This window comes from Diceros bicornis, chromosome 18 (assembly GCF_020826845.1).
Source record: "Diceros bicornis minor isolate mBicDic1 chromosome 18, mDicBic1.mat.cur, whole genome shotgun sequence".
Taxonomy (NCBI): domain Eukaryota; kingdom Metazoa; phylum Chordata; class Mammalia; order Perissodactyla; family Rhinocerotidae; genus Diceros; species Diceros bicornis.
The window spans coordinates 43,733,377-43,757,693 of NC_080757.1; the positions used below are offsets into that span (position 1 = coordinate 43,733,377).

Here is a 24,317-nt window from a genome sequence, read left to right on the forward strand (position 1 = left end):
CCTCTCAAACGTATCTGCACCTGCACCCACCATTCCTTCTCCCTCTTCCAATGGACGGCCCAGGGTCCCGTGTCCAAGCCAACCTCCCCATCCTGGGCCTGGGGGGACGCCATTGCCTCTCACTTGCTCAGAAGCTGCCTCACTTCAAATCTTCTACCAGACTGCCTCTGTCCCTCTGGCATTTCAACAAGCTCAACCAAGGTCTCTTCATATTAAAAAGGAAAAGTTTGCCCCTGGACTCAGCTCTCCCTTCCTCCTTTTCAGAGCCAACTTCTTGAAGGAGTGTGTGCGCCCATCGTCTCGCTCACTCGCTCACTTGGACACCCAGCCCAGCTCAGGTCTCCCACAATTTCTCTGGTGACAAATTCGGTCCTTGTCTGGCCTGACTCCTCTCCCGTGCTGAGTCCTTACAATCCTGTCTGTCCTGGGCTGCCTCTGCCTGTGGCCTCTTGGTCTGCCTCCTCTTCCTCTGGCTGCTCAGCTCTTCGGGACTGCATTCCTCTTCCTCTGCCCATCTCCTCCATGCTTGGTGTCTCATCTTTGTCTCTCACTCTACTCTCCTGGGGAAGCTCAACTGGCTTTATTAGGTTGACAACTCACAACTCCATCTCCGGGAGCATAAATCCAACTGCCCACCTGGACGTCCTCGGTACACTTCAAAAGCTGTACGTCTCAAACCAAGTTCATCTTCATCCTTCTCCTTCTCCTCGTCTCAGCATCATCTCTGTTGCTCAAGCAGGGACCTAGAGTCATCCTTGATTCCTGCTTCCTTTGCATCATCTGTCGCTGAGCCCTGGTGACCCGACCTGCCTAAGCCTTTCAGATCTACCGGTCCCCTGGGGAACACAGGGATCAGCGGAACAGGGGAACACCACTACAAGAAAGCAAACCTTCACATCTAAAATCGACATTCTACAGGGCAACTGGTCTGATCAGGGCAGAAGGAAAGGGAGGGGGTTGTCAAGAGAGATTTAAGGGACAATTAGCTGCAACGCATGACCCTTGACTGGATCTTCCTGTTCAAACAAACTGACTGTGAGAGGCTTGTTTTAGGACAATGGGAGAAATTTGACTATGGCCTGGGTCTTGGATGATGTTAAGGAATCAATGTTAGTTTTGTTAGATATAACAATGGTATCATGGTTATGGAGAAAGACATCTTTTTTTTTTTTTTTTTTGGTGAGGAAGATTAGCCCTGAGCTAACATCTCTTGCCAATCCTCCTCTTTTTGCTGAGGATGATTGGCCCTGAGCTAACATCTGTGCCCATCTTCTTCCACTTTATATGTGGGACACCAGCATAGCATGGCTTGATAAGCAGTGCATAGGTCTGTGCCCGGATCTGAACCTGGGAACCCCGGGCCTCTGGAAGCAGAGTGCACGAACTTAACCACTACACCACTGGGCCGGCCCCAAAAAACATATTTTTTAAGAGACACATGCTGAAGTTTTTAGGGGTGAAATGTGATGAAGTCTGGAATTTATTATTTCTTGTCAAGAAAAATAAAAGAAGATAGAACAAACACGGCAAATAGTAATGGTTAAATCTAGGTAGTAGGTATAACTATATTCATTTCAATATTCTCCTTGCTTTTTTGTATGTTTGAAAAATTTCATAATAAAAAGTAAGAAAAAATCTCCTTCACTCTTTTACTGTGCCGTATCCTCAGTGTTACTCCTCTACGAGGTATTCATTATTTCTCCTCTGGACACAGACTGGTCCTTCCAGCTCTTCCCCACTTCCACTCTATCCTAGACAAAGTAATATCTCTTCCTTGAAGCTGCAGCTCTGGGGCCAGGGATTCTGGAAATACGGCAGCTTAAACCTGTCCTGCTTCTCCTGTTCTCCTCACTGCCCCCCTCTACTGTTCAAGCCAAGTGGCGCCTGGGGTAGGTGGGGGCGGGGGCAGGACTGGCTGGCACAAGTGAGAGTGTCTGAGACAGAGGCTAGAACTTGGGAAACCCCGGGGCTGACTGGGCCCGCCATAGCACCCTTGGGGGAAGGCAGGGTGACCCTCCTGCCAGACCCTTTCCCCCTAGGAGCTCATGGGAACCGAGCAGGTAGGCTAAGCACTCTCTGCCCTTAGGCTGGGAGTGTGAGGAGGTGGGGACAGGGAGAGTTCCTGCTGGTGTCTTTGACAGCAGGGGCTGGCCGGCCCCACAGGCCCACTGGCAGAGACCACCACTCCTCTGCTCTAGGGCCCCCCACCAAGTGGGGTACACCAACAGCTCATCCCCCGCCCTGGTGAGCAAAGACATAACCTCCACTCCTCTGGCAGCCCAGTGGCTGGAGAGAGGGAACAGACAGAACAGCCAAAGTGGCCACTGCTGTCAGACTCCACTACAGCGGGACCAGGACACGCTGAAGACGCCATCACACATCATGGCGGGAAGAGGAACTCGTCAGTAGGAGGTGACTGGACAACTGGGTGGCTGTCTAGAGAAAACTACTTAAATGTGGGTCTCTTACCCTGTCCACTCCAATATACCCCCAAAGGATCAAAGATGTAGATGTCAAAAAATGAAGCCATAAAAATACTCAAAAAGGAAAGAAAATATGAGCAAAATTCTATATTTTTTTAAAAAGCCCTTTGTAACAAAGACAAAATCTAAAAGCCATAAAATACGTGATTTATACATTTGACTACACAAATGTATTTTAAGAATTCTTGTGTGGCCAAAAAATTCTATTAGCAAAGTCGAAAGACACACTTGGCAGGGGGATTACAATTCACATAATGGACAAAGGGCTCTTTTCCTATTATAGAAAAACCTCCTAGAAATCAATAAGAAAAAGACCAATAACAATAGAAAAATGGACAAAGGACATGAGCAGACCATTCACAGAAAAATAGTCCTTAAATATATGAAAAGATGCTCACTGTCACAGGAAAGAGAAATGCAAATTCAAGCTAACTTAAGATATTTTACTATCAAATTGGTAGAAAACAAAATTTTGACAATACTCAGTTGGCAAGGCTGTGGGGACATAGGCCCTCTCATTTGTGTTGCTGGGAGAGCAAACTGGCATAAACCCCATGGACTGCAATTTGGCAATATCTAACAAATATCCATCGTTTACCCTCTGACCCAGCAATCCTACTTCTGGGATTTATTCTCAGTTTACCTGCGCATGTGCAAAAGATTATTTATTATAGCATTATTCGTAATAGCAAAAGATGGGAAACAATCCAAGTGTCCATCAACAGTGGACTGGTTAAACGAATTATGATACATCCCCACAATAGAAAAGGACGCAGCTATAAGGAAGGAGACTGCACAACCTCCAAGATACATTGTTAAATCAAAGAGGCAAAAAAGAAACAAGATGTTCTCCAAGATACACTGTTAAATCAAAAAGGCAAAAAATAAACAAGATGTAGGACAGTGTGTACTGCATACGACCTTTGAGAAAGAGAGACAGAAAACCAAGCAATCACATGTATATCATACCAGTTTGTACTTGTACACAGAAACTCTGGAAGAACAGAGAAAGAATCCATAAAAGTGGTGACTTTTGAGCTGATGGAGAACAGGGCACGGAAGTAAGGGTGTGTGAGGGATTTTTTACCATATACTTTTAAATATTGCTTTGATTTTTAAAAACCATGTAAGTACAAACCTAGTTAAAAAAATTCAAATTATTAGCAAAGATGGAGGAGCTGAGAAACACAATTACAACTTGAACAAAAGATAAACTTTTAAGGCAATACAAGTAAAGCACAAAAGAAAAAAAAAGGACCGCTTTAGAACTGAAAATATATCATTATACTACTAATTGAAGGAGAAGATAGTCACTCCAGATTCAAATTTGTGATCAGGAAGATCAAGCAGAAGAAATATCTTAGAGATAGAAATAAAGAGGGAAAAGATAAGAAACTGGGAAATCCAGTCAGGAGAGCTAACTTGCAAACGAAAGAAAAGCTAAAAGAAACAATAATCATGCAACAAATAGATTTCTCTAAGCTGAGGAAAGGCCCGAGTCCACAGACTGACAGGGCTCTGTGAGTTCCAGGCGGGGGTGCTGAGAAAAAGGGTCCTCACCACTGTACATCCTGTAGAAGAGGTTTGATTAGGAACCCCAGGGAAAAGCAGAAGCCAAGAATGAAACGGGAAGTGTAGCAGGACAACAGATTAACAGGGGGAGAAAAAGGGAATCCATAGCTACCTGCTTGAAGGGAAAAAGAAAACCACAAGGTAAACCCGTAAATGTAAAATAACTCATCAGTAGTAAAATCAAGTCCAGTGTATCGGTTGTTAAGTGAAATGTGAACAGATTGAATTGTCCCAATAAAAGATAGAGGCAGCCTGGGGTTTAAAAATATAGTGACATGATATATATAAGAAATACACTTGTTAAAAAAGTGATAATGGTTGAAGATAAAAGGATTCCGAGAGATACCAGGCAAGCGCAAAAAAATAAAATAAAATGAGATGAAAGGTAACAGTGGCCGTATTAATAACAGAAAGATGGAATTTCAGATTAAAAGCACTAAGTGGGATAAAAGGGGACACCACATAATGACATAAAGCATAATTTGTGATGACAGAACAACAAAATCTGTATGTTCCCAATAGCATTATTGTTAAACACAAAAAGCAAAAACTATTAAAAACACAAGAAGAACTTTACAGAAAAAATTTGAGCAAGAGACAATAAATCTCAACCAGAAGACAAAAAAAAGAGAAAAAAGAAATATACAAAGAAGTGCAAGTTTGATTAATATAATCAATAAACTTGATTTGATACATACAGAACCTTACATCTCTTAAATAGAAAATGCACAATTTTCCCGTGTCTATGAAAAACTTAGAAAAATCATGTACTTGGTCACAAAGAAATCATAAATAAATTGAAAAGTGGAGATTTTACAAATCTAGAAAAAGTAAAATATAAAATGGCCAAAATTAACTGGAGAACTAGTGGAAAACTTGCAAAGACCAGTTACCACTGATGAGAAAAAAAGTCTGCCACTGAACAAGCACCCAGCCTGGAGGGTTTCATGGAGGAGGCTGAATTGTAGAAACCTTTAGGATTCACCTCTGACATCACCTTCCTTCCAGGAGGCCACCCTGGGTTTCCCTCTCTCTGGTGAGATCTTGGGAGAGGGGATCCTCCCAGGTGCCCCCCTCAGCACCTTGCGGACGCATTCGCCACACTAGATCATAACCATTGGTTCGCTTGCCAATCTCCCCTCCTGGACAGTAAGCTGTCTGAGGGCAGGGACCACGCCTTATGTTTCATTGCCTCCCAGTGCCCAGCACAGCACCTGCTGTTTACTGAATCAGTGAACACACTAAAAGAAAAATCACAGCCTAACTGTCAGCACACCGTGATGCCCCTATGTCTGTAAAATCCCCCAACACACGGCAAAGCAGAATGGAAGGAAAGAAACCAAAATGCTAACAGTCATCAGTTTGAAACTCCCCTCATTAGCCAAATATTTGTAACGGGATTAAAGTATTTTCATAGGGAGGAACAGTAATTTACAAACTCAGACAAGGCAAGGAGTATTCTGGTTGTGTAGATGAGGAAAGAAGAGGGCTGGGAGGATCTGCAGGCAGGCCTCTTCTGGCACCTCGGATTCCTCTCTGGGCCCAAGTCCCCAGGCCTAGACAGGGAGCCCTGCCCCACCTACTGCATGCCTCCTGGTGGACCTCCAGCCAGGGAAGGAGAGGATGCAGGGCGGCACCCATAGGAGCCCAGAGCCTGGCCTAGACACAAGGGTCCTGCAGGCCTCACTTTCCCTAGGTAGCAGCTCTGGAAATCCCCTCTCCACCACATCCTTCTTCAATCTGGAAACAGAGTCTCCCGAATTTTAGGGAGAACCCCTATACCCCTGGGAGGCAGCCCTGGTAGCCTTGTTTCCCTTGACACCAACCAACATGAACTGTCCCCCTCCTCCCAACACTCAGGCGTGGAACCCTGCCCACGTCTGATCATCAGCTACCCCCGGTCATGATGATGGACTTTCCTGTGCCCAGGACCTGGCACTGACCAGCCATCAGGAGCTGGCATTCAGTACCCACTGCTGTCCCCTCCCACCACTGGACACAGACAGCTCCAGGAAGGGCAGAGATGATAGATCTAGAGTGAGGCCAGCTGCTGGGGCTCAGGAAGGAAGTGGGGAGGCAGGGGGGCTTGTCTCAGGAGGCCGGGGCGGGGGTTGGGGGGGCTGAAGGGAACCAGAGGCTGAGAGGTGAAATGAGGCCCAGGCTCGGGGGAGATTGCCCAGGGGACGAAGGGGTCACCACCAGCCACCAGCCTGCAGTGTGAGAGGCTGCTCCTTTCTACCTTGGGAGTGGTGGATGAGGAGGGCTCTGGGTGGCCGGGAATGTAGGGTGAGGATGAGGAATTCGGGGTGAGCCAGGTCACAGGCTGGGCAGTGGGGCTCCACGGTCAGCCCAGGGCTGCAGGTGAGTCATGGGGAGAGAACAGTCAGGCCAGGTGTGAAGAAACCAGCTGGGCCACCCCAGGGCGGCTGCCCTCACTGGAAGGTGGGGGGAGTTGTTGGGAGAAGGGAGTACGGACGAAGGGACTCACTGGATCCCCTACCTGGCCTCAGCTCGGCAGCTCTTACCAGGCTCGCTTTCCAGAAGGCCCACTGGCTGGCCCCAAAGGGGGATCCAGGCAGGTCTGTCCAAGGCCAGCTCCTTTATCTCAGTCACAGCCACCTGGGGCTGCCCGTGGAGTCTGTCCCAGAGAGTGGGTGCCAGGCCTGGGATCCAGAGAGGAGAGTGAGGCACCTCGAAGCAGCTTTTAGCACTTGGCTCGGGTGCAGGGAGAGGCCTGGTGGGAGTGGGGAGTGGGGAGGGAGGGGAGAGTGGGAAAACTGCCGTGGAGCGGCCCCTCTCCCCAGGGTCCCAGCTCCACTCAAGGGTGAAGGGTCACTCACAGTTGGGGCGGAGAAAGGAGGAATGGGGGCCCTAGGGCTCCGTCCAGTCCCGCTGCCTGCTCAGGTGAAGTGCCTCCTGGGCTGTTTGCATAAGACGCTGCAGAGGCCGGGCTGTAACTCTTTCCTCCCTGTGGCCAATGCCCCGTCAGCAGGGGCGGGCTCCAGTCCCCATGACTGGCCTGGGCTTCCCACCTGTGAGGCCGTGGGGCAGGATGGTGACCGCACCCTGAAATCCCTGGGTCAGGACGCAGCCACTGGGGAGGAGTCTCAGAGGCTCCCCTGGGCTCCCGGCGCCTCCTCAGTGGAGGGGGAGGGGCAGTGGAGGGCACTGGCTCGCCCCACCACCTCTCCCTCCTCTGGGCCTGGGCTTCTGCCCTCTCCTGGGACTTGGCAGCTGCAGGTAGCAAGGGGAGGGTTTGGAATACCTACAGGCAACGCAGGAAAGTGAACACTTGTTTGCCTCCGGCTTGTCTGTCCTTGCTGAGGGGCACAGGGTGGCCAAGGCTGAAGGCTACCCAGGTGAGACTTCTGAGCCTGGTGGCCGTGGTGGGGTTTGTGGTCAGGAGGTGTGGAACTGACTTGGATGAAGCCACCTCCTGGCTGTGTGACCTTTGGCTAGTCACTGAAGCTCTCTGAACCTCTGTTTGTACTCCGGGCAAATGGGGGTACCCATGCCTGACTTCCAAGCTGCTGGACCATTAGTCCCTTGAGGATGGGGACCATGTTGTATCTTACCATGCTTTGTGTCTCCAGTGTCCAGCACGGTGACCAGCACACACCAGGTGCTCATTATGTGCTAGTTAAGTGGCTGGTGAATGACAAGGCTGTAAAGTGCCTCGTCACTTGATAGTAAAAACGTGTAGAGGCTCCTCTCTTCTGGGCGGGGAGGGGGTTCCTGCTTCCACCGATTGTCCTGCCCTCCACACCACCCTGCTGCCTGTTCCCTTGTCCAGTGGTCCATCAACTGGACATTGTCTCCACCCTCCCCGACGACCCCATGTCACCTTTATCCTCACATCCTTGTCCCTCCTCAGAGGAAGCAGGACCCTGGCCCTCTGCTCTGGGCCCCTCCCTCACTCCTTTCTCCCAGGGATCCCCTCTCATCAACCACCTCCTCTCCACCCTCAGCCTCCCCTCTCCCAGCTCCTGCCCAGTCACTTAGATCCGGGGCATTTACCCTGCAGCCTCCACTGGCCTCCACACAGCATCTCTCCCTTCCCTGCCAAGCTTCTGAGAGTTGTCTACACTCTCAATCCACGGCCTCATCTTCATCCCTCTGACCCTTTGCCCTCTGCCTTCAGCAGCCCCCCGACCAGCTTCTGATAAGGTGGTCGCTGACCTTCTGGTGGCACTTCCGATAAATGTCGGATGGCCTTTGTCTCACTTCCCCTTTCCTCCGTACACTTCTCCTTGGCTCCTGGGCCAGTGCTCTCCCACTTTTCCTCCTTGAGCCCTGCCTGTTCCTTCCTCTCTGGCTCCTCTTTCCTCCCTTTGTCTGTCGCCCAAATGCGGTGGCCCCCAGGCCGTCTCAGGTGCTCCTGTTCCCATGTCCACACTGTCTCCACACCCACGGCTCCAACGTCACACACTGAAGGCTCCTCCTGGGTGGCAGACCCGGCTGGGCCACAGCGGGCTGGGCCTCTCTCCTCTGCCACCTTCTCCACAGTCGTCCCTCCCCCCTCAACAGTCAACAGCACCACTGTCCGCCCAGGTGTGCTAACCGGGAGCCTGGAGCTCCTCCTAAGTTCCCTCCCACCCCCCTCAGCCCATCAGCCACCAGGTCTCCACGAGTCTACCTCCCAAATCTCCCGTCATCACTGTGTGCCTGGGAGACCACAAAGGTCCTCGGCCATTCTCGAAGCCTCAGCTACAGGGGTCTTTTCTCAACCCCACTCCCTTCTCTGCCTAGAGCCTTCCAACAGGTGCAGGATAAAGCCCATGGGCGAGAGCCCACAAGGCCCTGCCCCGCCTGGCACCACCCACTCCCACCCCGAGCCCCCATTCCTGAGCCCCAGCTGCATGGGGTGGGGGTGGCGCTGCAAGACCCCAAAGGTGCCACATTTCTCACGTCTCCACCTCTGCCCATGCACCACAGCACCCTGAGTGCAGCTCCATCACAGATGGCCCGTGCCATGCTGGACTGAGGCATGTGTCCCCTCCTGCCAGCTTCCCGTCCCAGACAGTGAGCCCCCCAGGGCCGGGGCTGTGCCTTAGTCATCTTTAGATCCGGAGGCTCACCTGGTGCTTGGCAGGTGTTAAGTCAATTCATGGTTAGTATTTTCTCTAAGGAGAAAACAGGCAGGCTCACCTTTCTGGAAATTCCTTCTCTAAAGGCTGCCTTGAACAACTAAGAGCAGAGTGGGGTTTCCTTCCCAGGAGAGAACCGACTCCCCACCCCTGGAGTTTGTCTGGGATGGGGTGTCAGGGAGTCCCACAGCTGACACTTGAATAAAGCATGGTCATGGGGAGTGTGGTATACCCATCACACCGGGGAGGAAACAGGAGCAGAGATGCTAAGCCACTTGTTGAGGTCATACAGTGAACTAGGGGCAGAAGTGGGACCAAGCAGAGCCTCTCGGCCAATACCCAGGCCTCTGGCCAATGTTCCAGGTCCTCCCTGTGCAAGCACCACCCCACCATCACCTGTGTCTCCACCCCCAACACACCACTGCTACTGCTGGGAGCAGGGGGAGGAGGGGCAAACATACCACCCCGCAGTGACCTTGGCTGCTGGGGTGATTTCTCTTCTCAGGAGGTACCAGGATCGGGAGCTTCTCTCCTTCCTTTTTCCGCCTTGGCCCTGGCTCTGGGGCGGAGTCCCTTGGGGAGACCTGCAGAGCCGCGGCTCATGAGGAAGCGGGCTGCGGCTCCCTGTCCCTCCTCAACACACACTTTGCACACGCTCTGGGCCAGGCCCTGTGCTGGGCGCGGGGGATCAGAGGGCAAGGCTAGTTCCCCGCCTCGAGGAGCGAGGAGCACAGGGCACAGACAGACACTCCCACCATCACCAGGACAGAGAACGTGGAGAGGCCTGGGAGTGCGCCGCCGGCAGCCTGCCCAGGAAACGGAGGGGCGCCGGGGGGAGGAGCGCTGGCATCCAGCCATCTATTCCGGAGACACTGTCCGACCGGCTGGCAGGGGCGCCGAGCACAAGGATTTGCCCCGCTCCGCCAGGTCCGGGTCCTCGTCCACACCAGCCGGATGCTGTTCTCCGCCCTGGCCACAAGGGGGCGGCTGCCCCTGCTGAAAGCGGAGCGAAGGCGGCGCAGACCCGGAGGAAAGGACACCGAGTGGGACTCCAGCCAGTCTTGGCGGACCGCCTACTACGAGCCAGGCGCTTCCACGCCTCACCTCGTTGAAGGCTCACAGCAACCCTAATCCTTAGGCATTGTCCCGCGTTTACACACGAGGACATCGGGGCTAGGGGAATTAAGTGGCTCATCACCTGAACACTCTGCACTATAACGAGACGGGGCGGAGGGGGGACCCAGGAGCTCGCGGACGGAACGGTGCCTCCTTCCTCTGGGCATCCCAGACTCAGTCCTAGCACTGGGCAGGCATCAATGTTTATTGTATTTTACATTAAGTACAAAGAAAGAAACCAGAGATCACAGGCTTCAGGGGCCACCCACCCAGTGTCCCCTTTGGGCTACACGACAAACTGAGACCCCGAAGAGGAAGTGAATTTCCCATAATTACACAGCTGGTGGCAGATATCGGAAGGGGTCTGTGCACCCCGCCCCCCTCCGCCTGCCTCTCCCTGAAAAGTTCCTGAAGTTGAAGATGTCAGGGCCACCCGACGGATTCTGAGGACGTAAGAGCGTTTTTAAAACGTGCTCTATTTTCGATTTCCCAAATTTGCGTAACTGGGTTCTGAAGCGAAAGGAACACCCTCACTATAACTGGACTTCTTTCTGAAACAAACCGATCACAAGTTAAAAAAGAAAAAAAAAAAGGAACTGAAATGTTGGAAGCAGCCAAAAGGGAAGCAGACCCCTGACTTTCACATCCATTCTCTCCTCTGAGCCCCCAAAGCCCTGTGAGAAAGGCAGGCAGGCAGAGCCGGCTGCAGGTCCACAACCCTCTGTTTCACACCAGATGCGTTTCGGAACGGTTCGGATTTTAGAGCGGCGCACACACCTGCCACAGGAGACATAACGCTCCCAGCAGCCTCGGGGTAGCACCCTCCAATCAGGTTTACCTGCACTTTTGCAGCAAAACATGAATAGTCACATTAAATGGAATAAATAAAGACCGCTCGCGGCCGTCACACGGCTCCAGACAAATTTTGCCACCCATTGAGTTATGAAGAACTTTGGGCTCCAGGGAACGCTGCATTTCGGAACTGCAGGTGAGAAACTGTGAGCCTGTATCACCTCCGTGTCGTGGTTGAAGAAAGTGAGGCTCGGTGTGAGGGAGCGGCGGACACTGCTGCTCGGCGTCAAGCCGCACTCTAAGCCGAGGGGGCCTCCTGGCGCCCCGGCTCGGAGCGCGCGCAGCCCCACGCCGGTCTCCCCGTTCCCCGCGGCGTACCTGCTCCGGACGCTCCTCCCGCGGCGGGCCGCGCACGTCCTGGATGGCCTCGTAGACGTTCTCGGAGTCGCTGCGCGCGAGGGGCCGCGGGCACACCCAGGAGCCCGCCACGCTGCAGGCCTTGAAGCTGCCCGCGCTCCCGAGGAGGCCGGCAGGGGGCGCGGCGGCGGCGCGCGCCAGGTCGTCCAGGGACTGCGCGGGCCGCACGGGCGCCGCGGGCCGCGTGTACAGGCAGGCGGGCAGGCCGGTCGCCAGGCTGCTGCGCTGGGTCGCTGCGCCGCGCCGCTCAGGGCCGCACAGGGAGCTCACGCGTCCCCGGGGCTCAGCGGGCGCGCTGTCGGGGCCCGCGGGCGTCGACGCGCTAACGAAACGGTAGTCGTAGGCGAGCGGCTCGGGGGCTGCGGGGCCCGAGTGTGGCGCGGGCGGCGGGGCGGCCGCAGGGTCTCCGATCGCCGGCAGTTCGCGCACGTACTGTGCGGGAAGGTAGAAGGGGCGGCCGCCGGGCTCGCGCCGGACGTGCCACCAGTGCTCCGTGCTGCGGCGGAGCAGCCGGTAGCGCTCATTGGGCTGGATGGCGACGCGGCGCCCGTCCTTGCCCGTGTACTCGAAGGGATGCTCCACCAGCACGTACACGTCCCCCTCGACGTCCGCCGCCATCGCGGCCGCCGCGTTTCCCTGTGGGTAACAGGAGGAGGGACGGAGGTCAGAGCAGCGGGGCCGGGAAGCGCACCGCACTAGGGGGACGGAAGACCTGGGTTCGAGTCTCGGTGCTGCACTCGTCCTGTGCGTTCGGGTCTCAGTTTTCCTGTCTCTAAAACGGGGGACTTGGATAAAATAATCTCGAAGGTTCCCATTCCTACACACAGTGATGGAATTATGACAACCTTTTCATTCTGTGGCTTTGATTATAAGATTTGAGCCTCGCTGATTGTGGGTAATACTGGTCCAACTGTACAGCCAGAGAAGCCTTGGCTCAAAGATAAGGGGTGATTGCCCGCGATAAAGTCGACACCCCACATTACCTAAATGGGGCCTCAGTTTCCCCGTCTGTGAATTGGGAAGAAACAGCCCATGCCCTCCCTCCTCCCCCCAACCCCACGCCCTGACGCCTCCAGCCCTCAGGGAATCCGCGTCCACAGCGCCTCTTCCCTCTGGGCATCTGCGCCCCGGGCCCGCTGGGTCAGGGTGGGGCTCCGCGTCGCTCTACCCGGGGAGTGTTCCTGCGCCGGTTAGTCCAAGGGCCTTGGCGTAAGGGGCCGCGACTGCCAAGGCCGGGGAACCGGTTCTCTCGGTTTCTCTTTCCTTCCCCAGCGGCTTCACCACAGATATGAACCCGGAGCCCTGCCCGCCCAGACCGGCCCGCACCGCCCCCTGCTCTCCAGCTCCCACCCCCACCTCCCGAGAGAGGCTCGGCCCTCGCGGCCTGCCCACCTGCTCTGTGATCTCTACATTGCCCCAGGAGAGTGGCCCCTAGAGAATGCGCTTTGTGACAGTGACTACCCGTTTTGTGTCCTCAGGGGCCCCCAAAGCTCTCCTTGAGTGATTACCACCCCCCACCCCCTCCATGCCGGCTCAGCCTGGCTCCTGGAGTGTCGGGAGGACGTCAGAGCTTAACCAAATCTGCCTGTGTCCCTCCAGCAAAGGGATGAGTCGGTGGCCTCCTCTGGAAATGGCTGCTCCCTCCACACCCCCTGCCCCACAACGGTGGCCCGGGGCCAGTAGCTGGGAGCTCGGCCGCTTGCTGAGACTGAGGGACCCAAGGCACAGCATTCAGCCGCGGGGCGCACAGCGCTCCTTCTCTCCTTTCTCAAGCCTTCCTCGACGGGGGAAGGCGTGTAAACTGAGTCACTGAGCACCCTGGGCACTGGAGGCGGGGTCAGTGAGCTGCCCAGAGCTAAGCCAACAAACCCCAGGGAGGACACGCCTTCTCGCCACCTTCCTCTGGACCCCCGCGGCTCACTCACGTTGGCAGGGCGGGCGTCGGGGAGCCCATGGGCTGGATCGGCGGAGCCGGCGGATAGATGTAGGTTAGGCCACCGCCATCTCTTCGGGCGGGGCTTCCACGGGCTGGGCTGGAGAGACCTCGGGGAGCAGGAGCTGGCAAGGGGAGCAAAGAGGGAGAGGGACGCTCAGGAGGGCTGCCCCAAACCCCCAAAGCAGTTGTGTCTGGGAGGGGTGAGGAGGAGCCTGAATGAGTCGGTCTGGGCCGATGGGGACACTGGGGACTGGACCTGGAGCCGGAGAAGGCATGAGCGAGGGGCAGGGGCCCGGAGGGCTGCGACTGAAGGGGCGCTGGCGGGTCTCGAGCGCGGTCCAGGGAGGGTAGGGTCCCGTCCCCCCCACCTCCCACCCCCCACGCGGGATTTGTTGTCCGCGAGCCTCTGCTGTCCGGACGCGCTGCTCTGGGACTGCTCGACCCGGGCGCGTTGTCTCGCCCGGGCGTTCCCAATTCTGGCGAGGCCATTTGCACCCTGAATCACCAACTACCAGCCCTTTCCAGCCGGATTGCAGGCACTACGCTCTCCGGTCCCACCTCCGCCTCCCCAGGCCCTTTTCCGGGCGTAGCTCGGGAGGGCCTGGAAAAACTCAGAGCGGGGTTCCCACGGTAGGGACGCCCGCTGGAGTGCAGGGTCTCGGGCTGCGTGGGGAGGGGACCCGGGCCTCGGCTCCTTCCCCGATCCCGGGGGCGCGAAGAGAAGGGGAGGGATGCGGGGAGCGGAGAGGATCCCTGGAGCGCGGGGACGGGCCGGTCGCCAGGAGGTGCCCTGCGTCCACTGCCCGGGTGACGCGAGCCACAGCGGCTCCAACACTTGGGTCGGCGCTGGGGGCCTGGGCCTGGGCCCCTCATGTCCCCGGACGGAGGGCAGCCCTTCGCCTCCCCTCTCCTCCCGGGGCGGGGGGATCCGTCCCGCGCGGCCCTCCTCCGAGGCCCGCACAGCTCCCGCCCCAGCGCGGTGCGAAGGGGAGCAGGCGCGCAGTGCTCCCGGGTGACGAGGACCCGCCACCTGCGCTACCCCACCCCCAGCTCAGCACCCTCCTCCCGGTCCGGCCTGGCCCCGGCACCTCTGGGTGTCCGCTCGCTGGCCTCGCCTTCACTTGTCCCGACAGGCGCGCGTGGGCTCGGCGTCCGGCGCTCCCTCCTCCACCGCCCAGCTCCCGCGCTGCCCTGTTTCCTGTTCAACAATATAGCGAGGGAGGCACCAGCGGAGAGCGCCCGGCAGAACTTCCTCCCGGGCTGGGGCTGGGCTGCGGCTGCGAGAGACAATCCCCGGTGTCCTGGCTTCCTGTCCCCTCTGGGCCGGGCCAGCGCCCAAAGAGCAGCGACGCCACCCCCTCCCCCTGCACCTCCCGGGATCCTGGGCCGCACCTGACTGTCTCCCGGGGAGGTGGAGGCAGCAGGGCCAGGATGGTGGGATGAGGGGGGAGGGCGCCTCCTCACCAACTTCTGGCCAGATTTCCCTCCCACTGCTTGATTCTGTCGCCCCCTCCCCACCCTTGATCCTCGTCGTGGGGAGCGTCCGTAGGGTGAGCTCAGAACAACCTCCTGGGGCTGGACTCAAGATCCTTGCCTTGTCTGTGCCTCTGTTTTTTTCCCTGTAAACTGGGTACAGTAACACCTACTTCATATGCGTGTTGGGAAGATTAAATGAGATGCACTAAGCACAATATATTATCACATTATTATTATAAGAACACATTGTATTAGTTATCTCTACGTTTATTATGCAAAATATCCCTATTATTATAATTATTATTATAATTTTATTACTATCCCTACTTTTATCATGAGATGACCCATCCTCCTCTTTGGGGTTGGATTGGGAAACCCCAATCCCCATCCTCCTTTAGGCAGGAGGTGGAGGAGGAAACAAGCGTCCTCAGACAGCTCCTGAGGATGGAGGCCTGGAGCCCAGAGGCAGGGCAGCTCCTGGGTCACTGGCCCTGGCCCTCCGCGGGCCTACCTCTCCCCAGCCCTCAAGCCGGGTTCCTCTGACTTCTTGGAGCCCACCACCTACTGCCCCTGGAGGGAGGCAAGGCCCTTGAGGGAAACTGGGCTCATGGGCCGGGCAGAGGGTGCTCCCTCATGGGCTGAAAGGCATCTTCAAGGACAGCAAACTGCAGACCTGAATGTCTTGCACTCCTGTTTTCCTGGGAATTGTGTTTCCTCCTTCTGTCATTACATGGACAGGGGTCGCCTTCCCCTTGAGAGGAAGGTTAGCCGCCAAGGCAAGGCCGTTTTGAGCCCTGAATTGGGCCCTTCTCAAACAGCCTGTCCCTGCTGAGCCCCTTCCCTTGCCTTGGATAACCCAGTGGGAAATACAGTCCTGAGGTCTCATGTGTTCCAGTGTCAGGGGTCAGTGCTTCGGCATTTAAGGCACAGGAAAGAAGCCACCGTGGTGGAATTTCAGGCATCGGCTTCAGTTGTCATGTACGTGTATGTGAGTAAACCTCCCCAAAGGCCCTGAAATCCTATCCCACCGGCGGTGAGGGTGGGGGTGTGTGTGCTCTGACTCCTAGGAGCGCAGCAGTGGGGTATAGACTGAACACTGTTCCCTCCCCTCTCTTCCATGCCCACTCCTGGCACACAGGCCCCCCCCCCCCGCCTTCCCCTGTGCCTAGGGACTGACTAACGAGAGAGTGGTGGCCCTCTTGGATGGTAATGGATGGCCCATGGTCCCCTAGTCAGCAGCAGCATTAGGATTCAGAAGCGAGACCAGAGATTAGAAAGATCAGGTCTTTACTGCAAAATCATTCACAAATCCCACAGCCGCAGTTCCTTCAATACACTGCAAAGCACTTCTCAGGGCCAGGGCCCCATTAGAAAGAGTTTATTGCATAAAATGACATTTTAAAAATAGTGTGGGCACTACTGAGGTTCTCATCAGCTTTCCATCGGAGGTGAGGGGGTACAAATCAACTCATGTGAAAGCATTAGCAGCTTTTTGGTATGGGGAGAGGGTCAACCCTAATGCTACCAATCCCCGGGAGTGGGGGACAGGCTGAGGGGGCAGGCCCCACTCAACTAAGTGAGCTCCTCCCAAGCCTTGCTCCTGCTGCCTCCAAGGGCACCTTCTGGAATACTGAGTATACTCACAGGCCCGAGGAAACAGGGCTGGGCTCAGGCAGCACTGCCCACCCCAGGCCAGGCTCCTACCCACTCACAGGTGTGGGGCAATTACGGCTCTGAGCAGGCTGTGTTTGTGGTGAAGCATTAATGCTGGCTATGGGGCAGGTGGGATAGGGAGCAGGATCCACTTTCCGGTTTAGGCTTTGGTGTGCTGGGCACAGGTGTGCACCACTTTCTATGATGAGGACAGAGAAGCTGTGTGGCAGCCCCCTCCCCCTCCTCTGTCTGCCTACCACCTCCTCTGTTCTACTGCACAATTTATCCAGCTCCACAGGGCTGGGCAAGTGACTCAGCCACCAGATCACTGAGAGAGGAGGAGGAGGTTCGCCTCTTGACAGGGACTGGCAGTCTCCACCTGGGGCCCCCATTTCAAGCTGAGAGCAGACAGGATGGCCAGAGGACCCCAGCCAGGGCTGAGGGGGGCCTGCTGGGTCCAGGAGAGGTGGGGGAAGGCAGCAGAGAAATCACGCCCAGATTCCCCCCAACCCCCAAGGGTCTATCACTTTGAAAACAATCCCAGGCTCCCACCCCATCCCGAGACCCCTTCAAAAGGCAATCATGCTCCAGTGGAATTTTCCAGTCTCTGGCGGCACCCCGCTTCGGCCAGTCCAGCAAAGCTTCGTGAATTCATGGCTTTGTAAACTGAGGCTAAGCATCCTTCCACAAGGATGGCTCCTCTCACACGTCCCTGCACGTCTCAGCAGCAGGGCTGGCACTCTTCGTGGAAGGACGCAGGTCCCTGCTCCACAGTGTGGGGCTGGGTAGACATGGTGCCCAGGGCCGGCCCCTGGCCTGGGCTCGCTGCCCTCCATGGGCCCAGCCTACCTCTTCCCAGCAGCGGTCAGTCAGACGGGGGTGCGTCCCCTGAGAGCACCGGCGGCAGCACCCTGCCCGTCTGGCTGCCTGTCTGCGGGAGGAGTGAGGGGGGCGTGCGGCTGAGGGCTGGGCAAGATGATGACCCTTCCCGGGACCAAGGAAGGCTCAAAGTGCTGACAGTGCTGGTCCGAGTCACTCCCCTTCTCCTGCGGGGACCAAGAGCCCAGGCTCAAGAAGTGGCAGCAGGGCTGTGACACGGAGAAAGGGGATGGGCTTTTCTGGTGAAGAGGCGGGGGGCAGGGAGTAAAGAGGAGAGGGAGAGGCAGCAGGTAGTCGTCGTCAGGACTGAGCCCGCCAGGCCCCACGGGCGGTTTGGCACGTTGCACTTGAGCTGTCAGCAGCAGGCGCCCAGTGGGGGCGAAACAAAGGCCCCTGGACCGGCTGCGGGCTCTGCCCCCCCCCCCCCCCCCCCCGACTGAGGCCCGCCCACTGGGCCCCCTGCCGGCCTGCAGGCCAGGCGTTCCTGCATGTCTGCTCAGGGTGAGAACGCTTGGACTTCCCGGGTGACTTGTGTAGGGCCAAGAATAAAAAAATATTTTCTGTTGTAATATGTAGGGAAAAAACTCACCTTAAAAAACTAGACCTTTTAATCAGGAATGTGGGATTGAAAATGCGCCCCGAGTCTTGTTTCCACAGTGTTTGAGCAGCCCTAACGCAGGGGCTGGGTCAGTGAGGTGAGCTGGGGCTTGATTAGTGCAAAGCCTCCCTCCCCCCGTTCCCCCTGGGACAGATGGGTGTGGAGGGCACTGGGGGACATCATCAAGGACTTCCTGGGCCTCCTCTTGTAGGCTCGTGCTCTGGTCACATCTGACTAGACAAGGGAGACCGCTGCGATACCTTGAGAGAGTAGCCTGGGCTGAGGACAACCCAGCCGGGATGGCTGAGCTGAACCTCGCCCCGCAGCCTCCGAGTGGGGACAGGAGATCGAGTTAGGTGACAGGGTTCTGTTCTTGGTACTTGCGCCGGCGGGCACAGCGCGGGCAGCCCTTTTTCACCACGGCCTGGCAGCTCTGGTGGAAGACGGTCTTGCATTCGTCACACCTGGGAGAGAGCGGCAAGTGCTGCTGGTGACCGTGGAGGCCGCCCCTGGGCCCGAGGCTGGCCAGTGTTCCTGACAGGAGCCCACAGCAAGGCTGTGTCCTACCTGCACCTGAGGCACGCGGGCACTACCTCTCCATCCCGGAACCAAAGGTTCCTGCAACAGTGCTTACTCCTAAGTCACACAATGCACGCTGGTACTCTCTGCCCTATTTCATTTTTCATAAATGCTGCTTGAGACTCACTAAATGGTTTCTTGCCTATTTTAAAACATTCAGTAGTCTAAAAACCTCAGTCCTAGGTCTGTTCAGGGGCTGAATCCAGGCCAGGGGACACCTACTGAAGATGAATTAATGCTCCCACCAGTTCAGTTTTCCACTCCCACATGGGTTGAATGGCCGCTTGGTGGATGCATTTTTCCATTTAGAGGCTTCTGATAATGAGCGACAACTGGGGATAAGCACTGTCATTACAGGAGCAGAGGCAGCAGCAGGTACCACCCACCAGGTGCCCACATTGTGCTGGGCCTTGTGCCAACACTCCAGGGCAATAACTCATTCAGTCCCTCCTCAACCCATTTGTAGATGACAAAACTGAGGCCCTCCACTCCAAAGGCCAGCAGCCACCTCTTCTCTAGGAAGACGGATGGCTCAGTAGAGGCAGGAAGGCTGGCCTCTGAGCTGGAGAGGAACTTGCCATGACTGTCCAGGGTATCAGCTGTTCTGGATAACCTCACTACCCAGTGGCACTGGCACAGAAAGGATGTTCAACACGTTCCCACACAACGGCGCTGGGCCTCCCTCCCCATAACACTGGGGCCAGCTGGGGGTGGAGGTGGAGCGGCTGCCTGGGTATCCCACATACCTGACTGTGGTGTCAAACTCAAAGGGGAAGATAATGTCATGGTGGTGGCAGATCTGGCAGATGAAGCCGCGCTGGGTGCACAAGTCACAGTGGTAGACGTGCTGGGAGGCGAATTCGATTAGGGCCTTGAGGAATCCTTCATACACCCCCTCCGCAATCTGTGGGGGCCAAGCGCAGGCCACCAGGCCTTTTAGGCAACTGTCCTGAGGCTCAGGCTGTCCGTAAAATGTGGCCTGCTGCTGCTCGTGGCACCCTGCCTCAAGAACTCCTACCCCGGGAGAAGTTTCTTCCCACTTGGGCAAGAAAACCTCCCGAATCAGGCCAAGCAATGCACACCGAGGTCACTGGGGATTACGGGATTGACAGATGAGACCCCAATCCACGGCACTCTCCCTGAAGGAAAGAAATGTCCTAAACTCTCACCCCCATGGCCTTTCCTCCCTCTGCCCTCCAAGCCAGGATGAGTCCAGAGGTAGGGAAGGGGCTGAGCCCCTGTGACCCTAGGCTTTGCTGGAGTGCCTGCTTATTTCCGGGGGGCTGGGGCTCCGACACTGCCCCAGGAAGCGTGGGACAGCGGGACACTGGTCTGAGGTCTGAAAAGCTGAGAGCACTGTGCTGCCTCAGTAAACTGCTGCCCCCCAGCCCCCCATCTCCCTTTCTGATTTATCGAGGAATGAGGTCCCTCTAGAGAGGTCTGGGTGGGGGGACAACATTCTCACCTGCTGGAGGTCAGCGACACTGTACTTGTGGGGAGACTCCAGGAGATAATTCCTGTGGTTGAGCCTTCAAAGAGAACACAAGAGGTTTCTGGGAAGGGTTGCAAGCCCTTGGCCAAGCCGTGTTCTCATCCTCTCAGCTGCTAACCAGGCACTGAGAGCACAGTCAGCAGCCTGGGCTTGGGACCGGGGCTTCCAGGTGACTAGCTGATGGGACCGTGGGCAAATTACTTAACCTCTCTGAACCTCAGCTTTCCTCACCTGAGACATGGAGCTGTTCTGAGGATTAAATAATTTATTTAAAGCATTTGGCACAGTGCCTGGCACATAGTAAACAATTAATAATTATCCACTACAGTTAATAACATTGTATTATATAACTGAAATTTGCTAAAAGTAGAACTTAAATGTTAAAAGTAGAACTTAAATGTTCCTATATATAAATAAATAAAGTGAGGTGATGGATGTGTTAATTAACCAGATGGGAGGAATCCTTTCACAATCTATACATATATCAAATCATCATGATGTACACTTTAAATATTTTACAATTTTGTCAATTATACCTCAATAAAGCTGAAAAAAATTTTTTAATTTAAAGGTATAAAAAATAAACTAAATGTCTACAAAAAATAATGATGAGGATGATGACGGTACCAGGAGCTGGACTAAGAGCCATATATATTCACTCATTGAATTATCACAGTAATCCTGTGAAGTTGGCACTATTATAATCCGAGTTTTGAGAAGAAGAGGAAATGGAGGCACAGAGAGGTTAAACAACTTGCCTGTGCTCACACAGCTGGTAAGGGGCCGAGCTGGAGCTTGAATACGGGAGTCACTGCAGAGCCTGCATCCTCATCCACCCGCTGAACGCCCATAGGTGTTAGCTGTTACTGCTGCTACTGTTACATACCAGGGACAGCGCTGGGGACAGTGTGCACAGGACACGGCCTCTGCCCTCTTGTAGCCCCTGGTGTAGCTGAGGGACAGACCTCCAGCATCTGGTTTTGGTGCTGTGTGACAGGAACTGAGACGTGTCCCTAGCACAGCAGATCCCATTTCTGAGGTGGATGGAGGGCAGGGGTGGGGGGGAGGCAGAGGACGAGGGCTCAACCGTCAACCCAGCTCTAGTGTCCACCTCACCGATGGCAGAGATCCCAAAGCTTACATCCTGAGGGAAGCAGAGGAAACAGCTGCAGAAATTCCCCTGGTACAAAACCTGCCTGGGTTGCTGTGTGTCTGGGTGGTACTGGGGTCAGGGGGAGAGTCTCCAAGTCCAAGGAAGCTTGGGAACCTGCCCCAGGATGCACCGGACCTCTGGGGGCAGGATGGGGCCAGGCCCTGGGGCATTTGGAATGGGGGCTTGGCCATGCCCCATCCCAGGGCCTCAGTTATGGTCCAGGTGGAGCCCAATCCAGGGCAGAAATGGCGAGTCCCACCAAGCAGCAAGGCAGGCCCCGCTGTGCTGCGTAGGGTGAGGATGCGGCCGACTGGCCTCTCTGTTCATCATGCTGGCTTCCCCGGGAAACGTCCAGCTTTCTGGGAACAGGAAGCTGCCATTTATCACCAGGAAAACGCAGGGGGTGGGGGATGCACAGACTGTCCCTGAGCTGGCAGGAAGGGTGGGGCTGGTTTGGATGGAGAGTCATCTCTGTCATTTGCCCTGCGTCCAGTCATGGAAGCCCTGGGGGCCAGCCAGGCCCAGGGCCTTCCCTGCAAGCCACCGTACCCCGGGCCTGTCACACTCTCAGCGAGGCCTTGCAACTGATGTGGGAGGTGAAGCCAGGGAGGCGTTCCCTTTGCCAGTGGCAGCCCTTTAGCTGGGTCCTCGAGAGAAAGGGGATCCCACATCCAGGACCTGCCCAATCCTTCTCAACCGTTCTCCCCCTCCACTCTGGCCTCCTCACCTCCCGGGCTAATTACTACCACAGGCCCTGCACCCGGCTGCTACCAAATTGGTCTTTTCTAAACCCCTGATCCGAATGTGACAGTCCCGTGCTCAAAACCCTTCCATGGCCCCCCACTGCTAGAACAGAATCCAAACGCCTTTGGTGTGGCACACAAGACCTTCACGGTCTGGCCCCTACACCCACAATCCAGTGCACTGAGCCCCCGCAGGTCCTGGTGAGCCACACTCCTGCCCCCTTCATGCCACAGGTCTCCTTAGCCAGGAAAGCCAGGCCCTCCCTTCCCCTCTCTGCTCTTTAGATCTTTTGTGAAATTCCACTTCACTATATAGGTGATGCTGTTTGTGTTGAGAACAACTCTTTTCCTGAGTGTGAAGACACAGGGAGGTCTGGAAGACGCTCCGGGGTACTGACGGTGGTGGGACTACAGAAGCAGTGACCTGAACTTTCTGCTTCATTCTTCTTTACTGTTTGAATATTGACTATCTTTGTAAAGAAGAAACGCACGTGGAGGCTGTCTGGAACACTCTTTCCCGCTTCTCTTCCACTTTCTAAATCCTACTCATTCTTCAGGTCTCACTTCAGATGTCAGTTCCTCCAGGAAGTTTTCCCCGCTCCGCCCTCCTCCAAGCCAGGTTAGGTGTCCTACCTCTCTCTCCTGGCCCTCACCCCAGGTTGTCGTTGCTGGCTTACTCTGCCTTCGCTTCCAGAGAGGGGGGACCAGGTCTACCTTGCTTGGCGTTGTATCCCACACACCTAACCCAATGCTGGACACTCAGTATGTTTTCAGATTTTTTTTTGTGTGTGAGGAAGATCAGCCCTGAGCTAACATCCATGCTAATCCTCCTCTTTTTGCTGAGGAAGACCGGCTCTGAGCTAACATCTATTGTCAATCCTCCTCCTTTTTTTTTTTCCCCAAAGCCCCAGTAGATAGTTGTATGTCATAGCCGCACATCCTTCTAGTTGTTGTATGTGGGACGCGGCCTCAACATGGCCGGAGAAGCGGTGCCTCAGTGTGTGCCCGGGATCCGAACCTGGGCTGCCAGTAGCGGAGCGTGTGCACTTAACCACTAAGCCATGGGGCCGGCCCTCAGTATGTTTTCAATAAATATTTGTCACATGAATGAATGAAGGAAGGAATGAATAAATACATGAACAAATAAAAGCCACTCCTAAAGCATGTGATAATTTTCCAAACCCAATGGGAAGGAGATCTCTGCCCCGCCCTGGCATTTCTCCCTTGAGTGGGCCCTGGCCCGTGTGTGTGTGCGTGTCTGCATCCGAGGTGCTCACCTCTTGCTTAGCTCCTTCAGGGCTCCGCTTCGGCACAGGCCCAGGTAATCTCCCAGAAGCTTCAGCTGCTCCCGGCTCCTCTCAATGAGGCGCATCCGCTCCACGTGCTCATACAGAGAGGCGTTCACCAGCTGCAGGTTGATGAGGGGCTGGGCCCGGATCTGTGCCAGGAACTTCAGGGCCTGCCGGCAGACCTGGGAACACCACCAGGCAGTGGGGGTGGGACAGAATGGCCATTCAGTGAGAACCTCAGGGCCAGGCACTGTATTACCTACTCACTCACTACGCTGCAACCACCCTCCAAGGGAAGTGGTGCCATCTTCATTTTACAGAGGAGGAAACAGGTTCAGAGAGAGAGTGACTTGGCCTGGGTCCACAGCTCATAAAAGTCAAGATCTGAACCCAATTATCTGAGTCCCAAGCCCACTCTCCTTCCATGGCACCAACTGCTGCCCCTCCCCGGCCACGCCGGCATAGAGAATGGGCTGCTCTGGTCAACGCCCCTCTCCTCCTGGACCTCAAAGACTCTTCTCACTATTTCCTGTCCTCCCAGCCCCCATTTTCCTGCCCAAAGGAAACAGGCACTGCCCCCGGGGCAGGCGACTCAGGAACCAGGTGACTGCTCTGAGTCAGGCTCCCACCACAGGAAGCTACAGACAGACACAGCTTCATGAGAGTTTCCCGAGGGAGCTCCCACCAGCAGCACCACCCGTGGCTCCCCAAGTCTCCGTGTGGAGGTGAGTGCGCAATCTCAGCCTCTCCCGAATGACAGGGTGTTGAAGGTTCTACCCTCAGCCCTGACCCTAATGCCAAAGCCAAGTACTGAGCACCTACAATTTGCCAGACGCTGGGCTAAGGACCTCAACCACATCCATTCTTCATCCTCAATACAACCCAGTGGGGAAGGTGTCAAAACCCCATTTTATAGACGAGGAAACTGAGGCTCTGAGAAGCTAAAGTGGCTTATCCAACCCACCTGTGGAAAGCAGAGCCCAGGTCTAAACTGAGGTGTTGTCTCTGCACACTCGGCTGCCTCGCTAACTAAAGAGAAGCCCCTCTCCCTC

The 24,317-nt window shown here is 55.6% G+C and overlaps 2 protein-coding genes across 4 annotated transcripts in view; both read right to left on the reverse strand.

The window, feature by feature from the left end:
- The window catches only part of ARHGAP27 (Rho GTPase activating protein 27), a 28,657-nt gene extending 15,180 nt beyond the window's left edge, over positions 1-13,477 (reverse strand). The window contains exons 1-2 of one of the 2 annotated variants that reach the window (XM_058561250.1): positions 13,393-13,477; positions 11,429-12,103 (exon numbers count right to left, since the gene is read on the reverse strand). In XM_058561250.1, coding sequence (XP_058417233.1) covers positions 11,429-12,085 — 657 coding nt within the window. In that variant the 5' untranslated portion in view covers positions 12,086-12,103; positions 13,393-13,477. Of the gene's footprint in view, positions 1-6,895; positions 6,943-11,428; positions 12,104-13,392 lie in introns of those variants that run through there. The other variant, XM_058561253.1, reaches the window with a different exon arrangement.
- Positions 13,478-17,894: 4,417 nt separating this feature from the next.
- PLEKHM1 (pleckstrin homology and RUN domain containing M1) overlaps positions 17,895-24,317 on the reverse strand; it is a 44,235-nt gene continuing 37,812 nt past the window's right edge. For both annotated transcript variants that reach the window (XM_058561248.1, XM_058561249.1), the window contains 4 exons: positions 23,254-23,447; positions 20,054-20,117; positions 19,335-19,492; positions 17,895-18,473 (listed from right to left, as the gene is read on the reverse strand). In XM_058561248.1, coding sequence (XP_058417231.1) covers positions 18,362-18,473; positions 19,335-19,492; positions 20,054-20,117; positions 23,254-23,447 — 528 coding nt within the window. In that variant the 3' untranslated portion in view covers positions 17,895-18,361. The remainder of the gene's footprint in view (positions 18,474-19,334; positions 19,493-20,053; positions 20,118-23,253; positions 23,448-24,317) is intronic.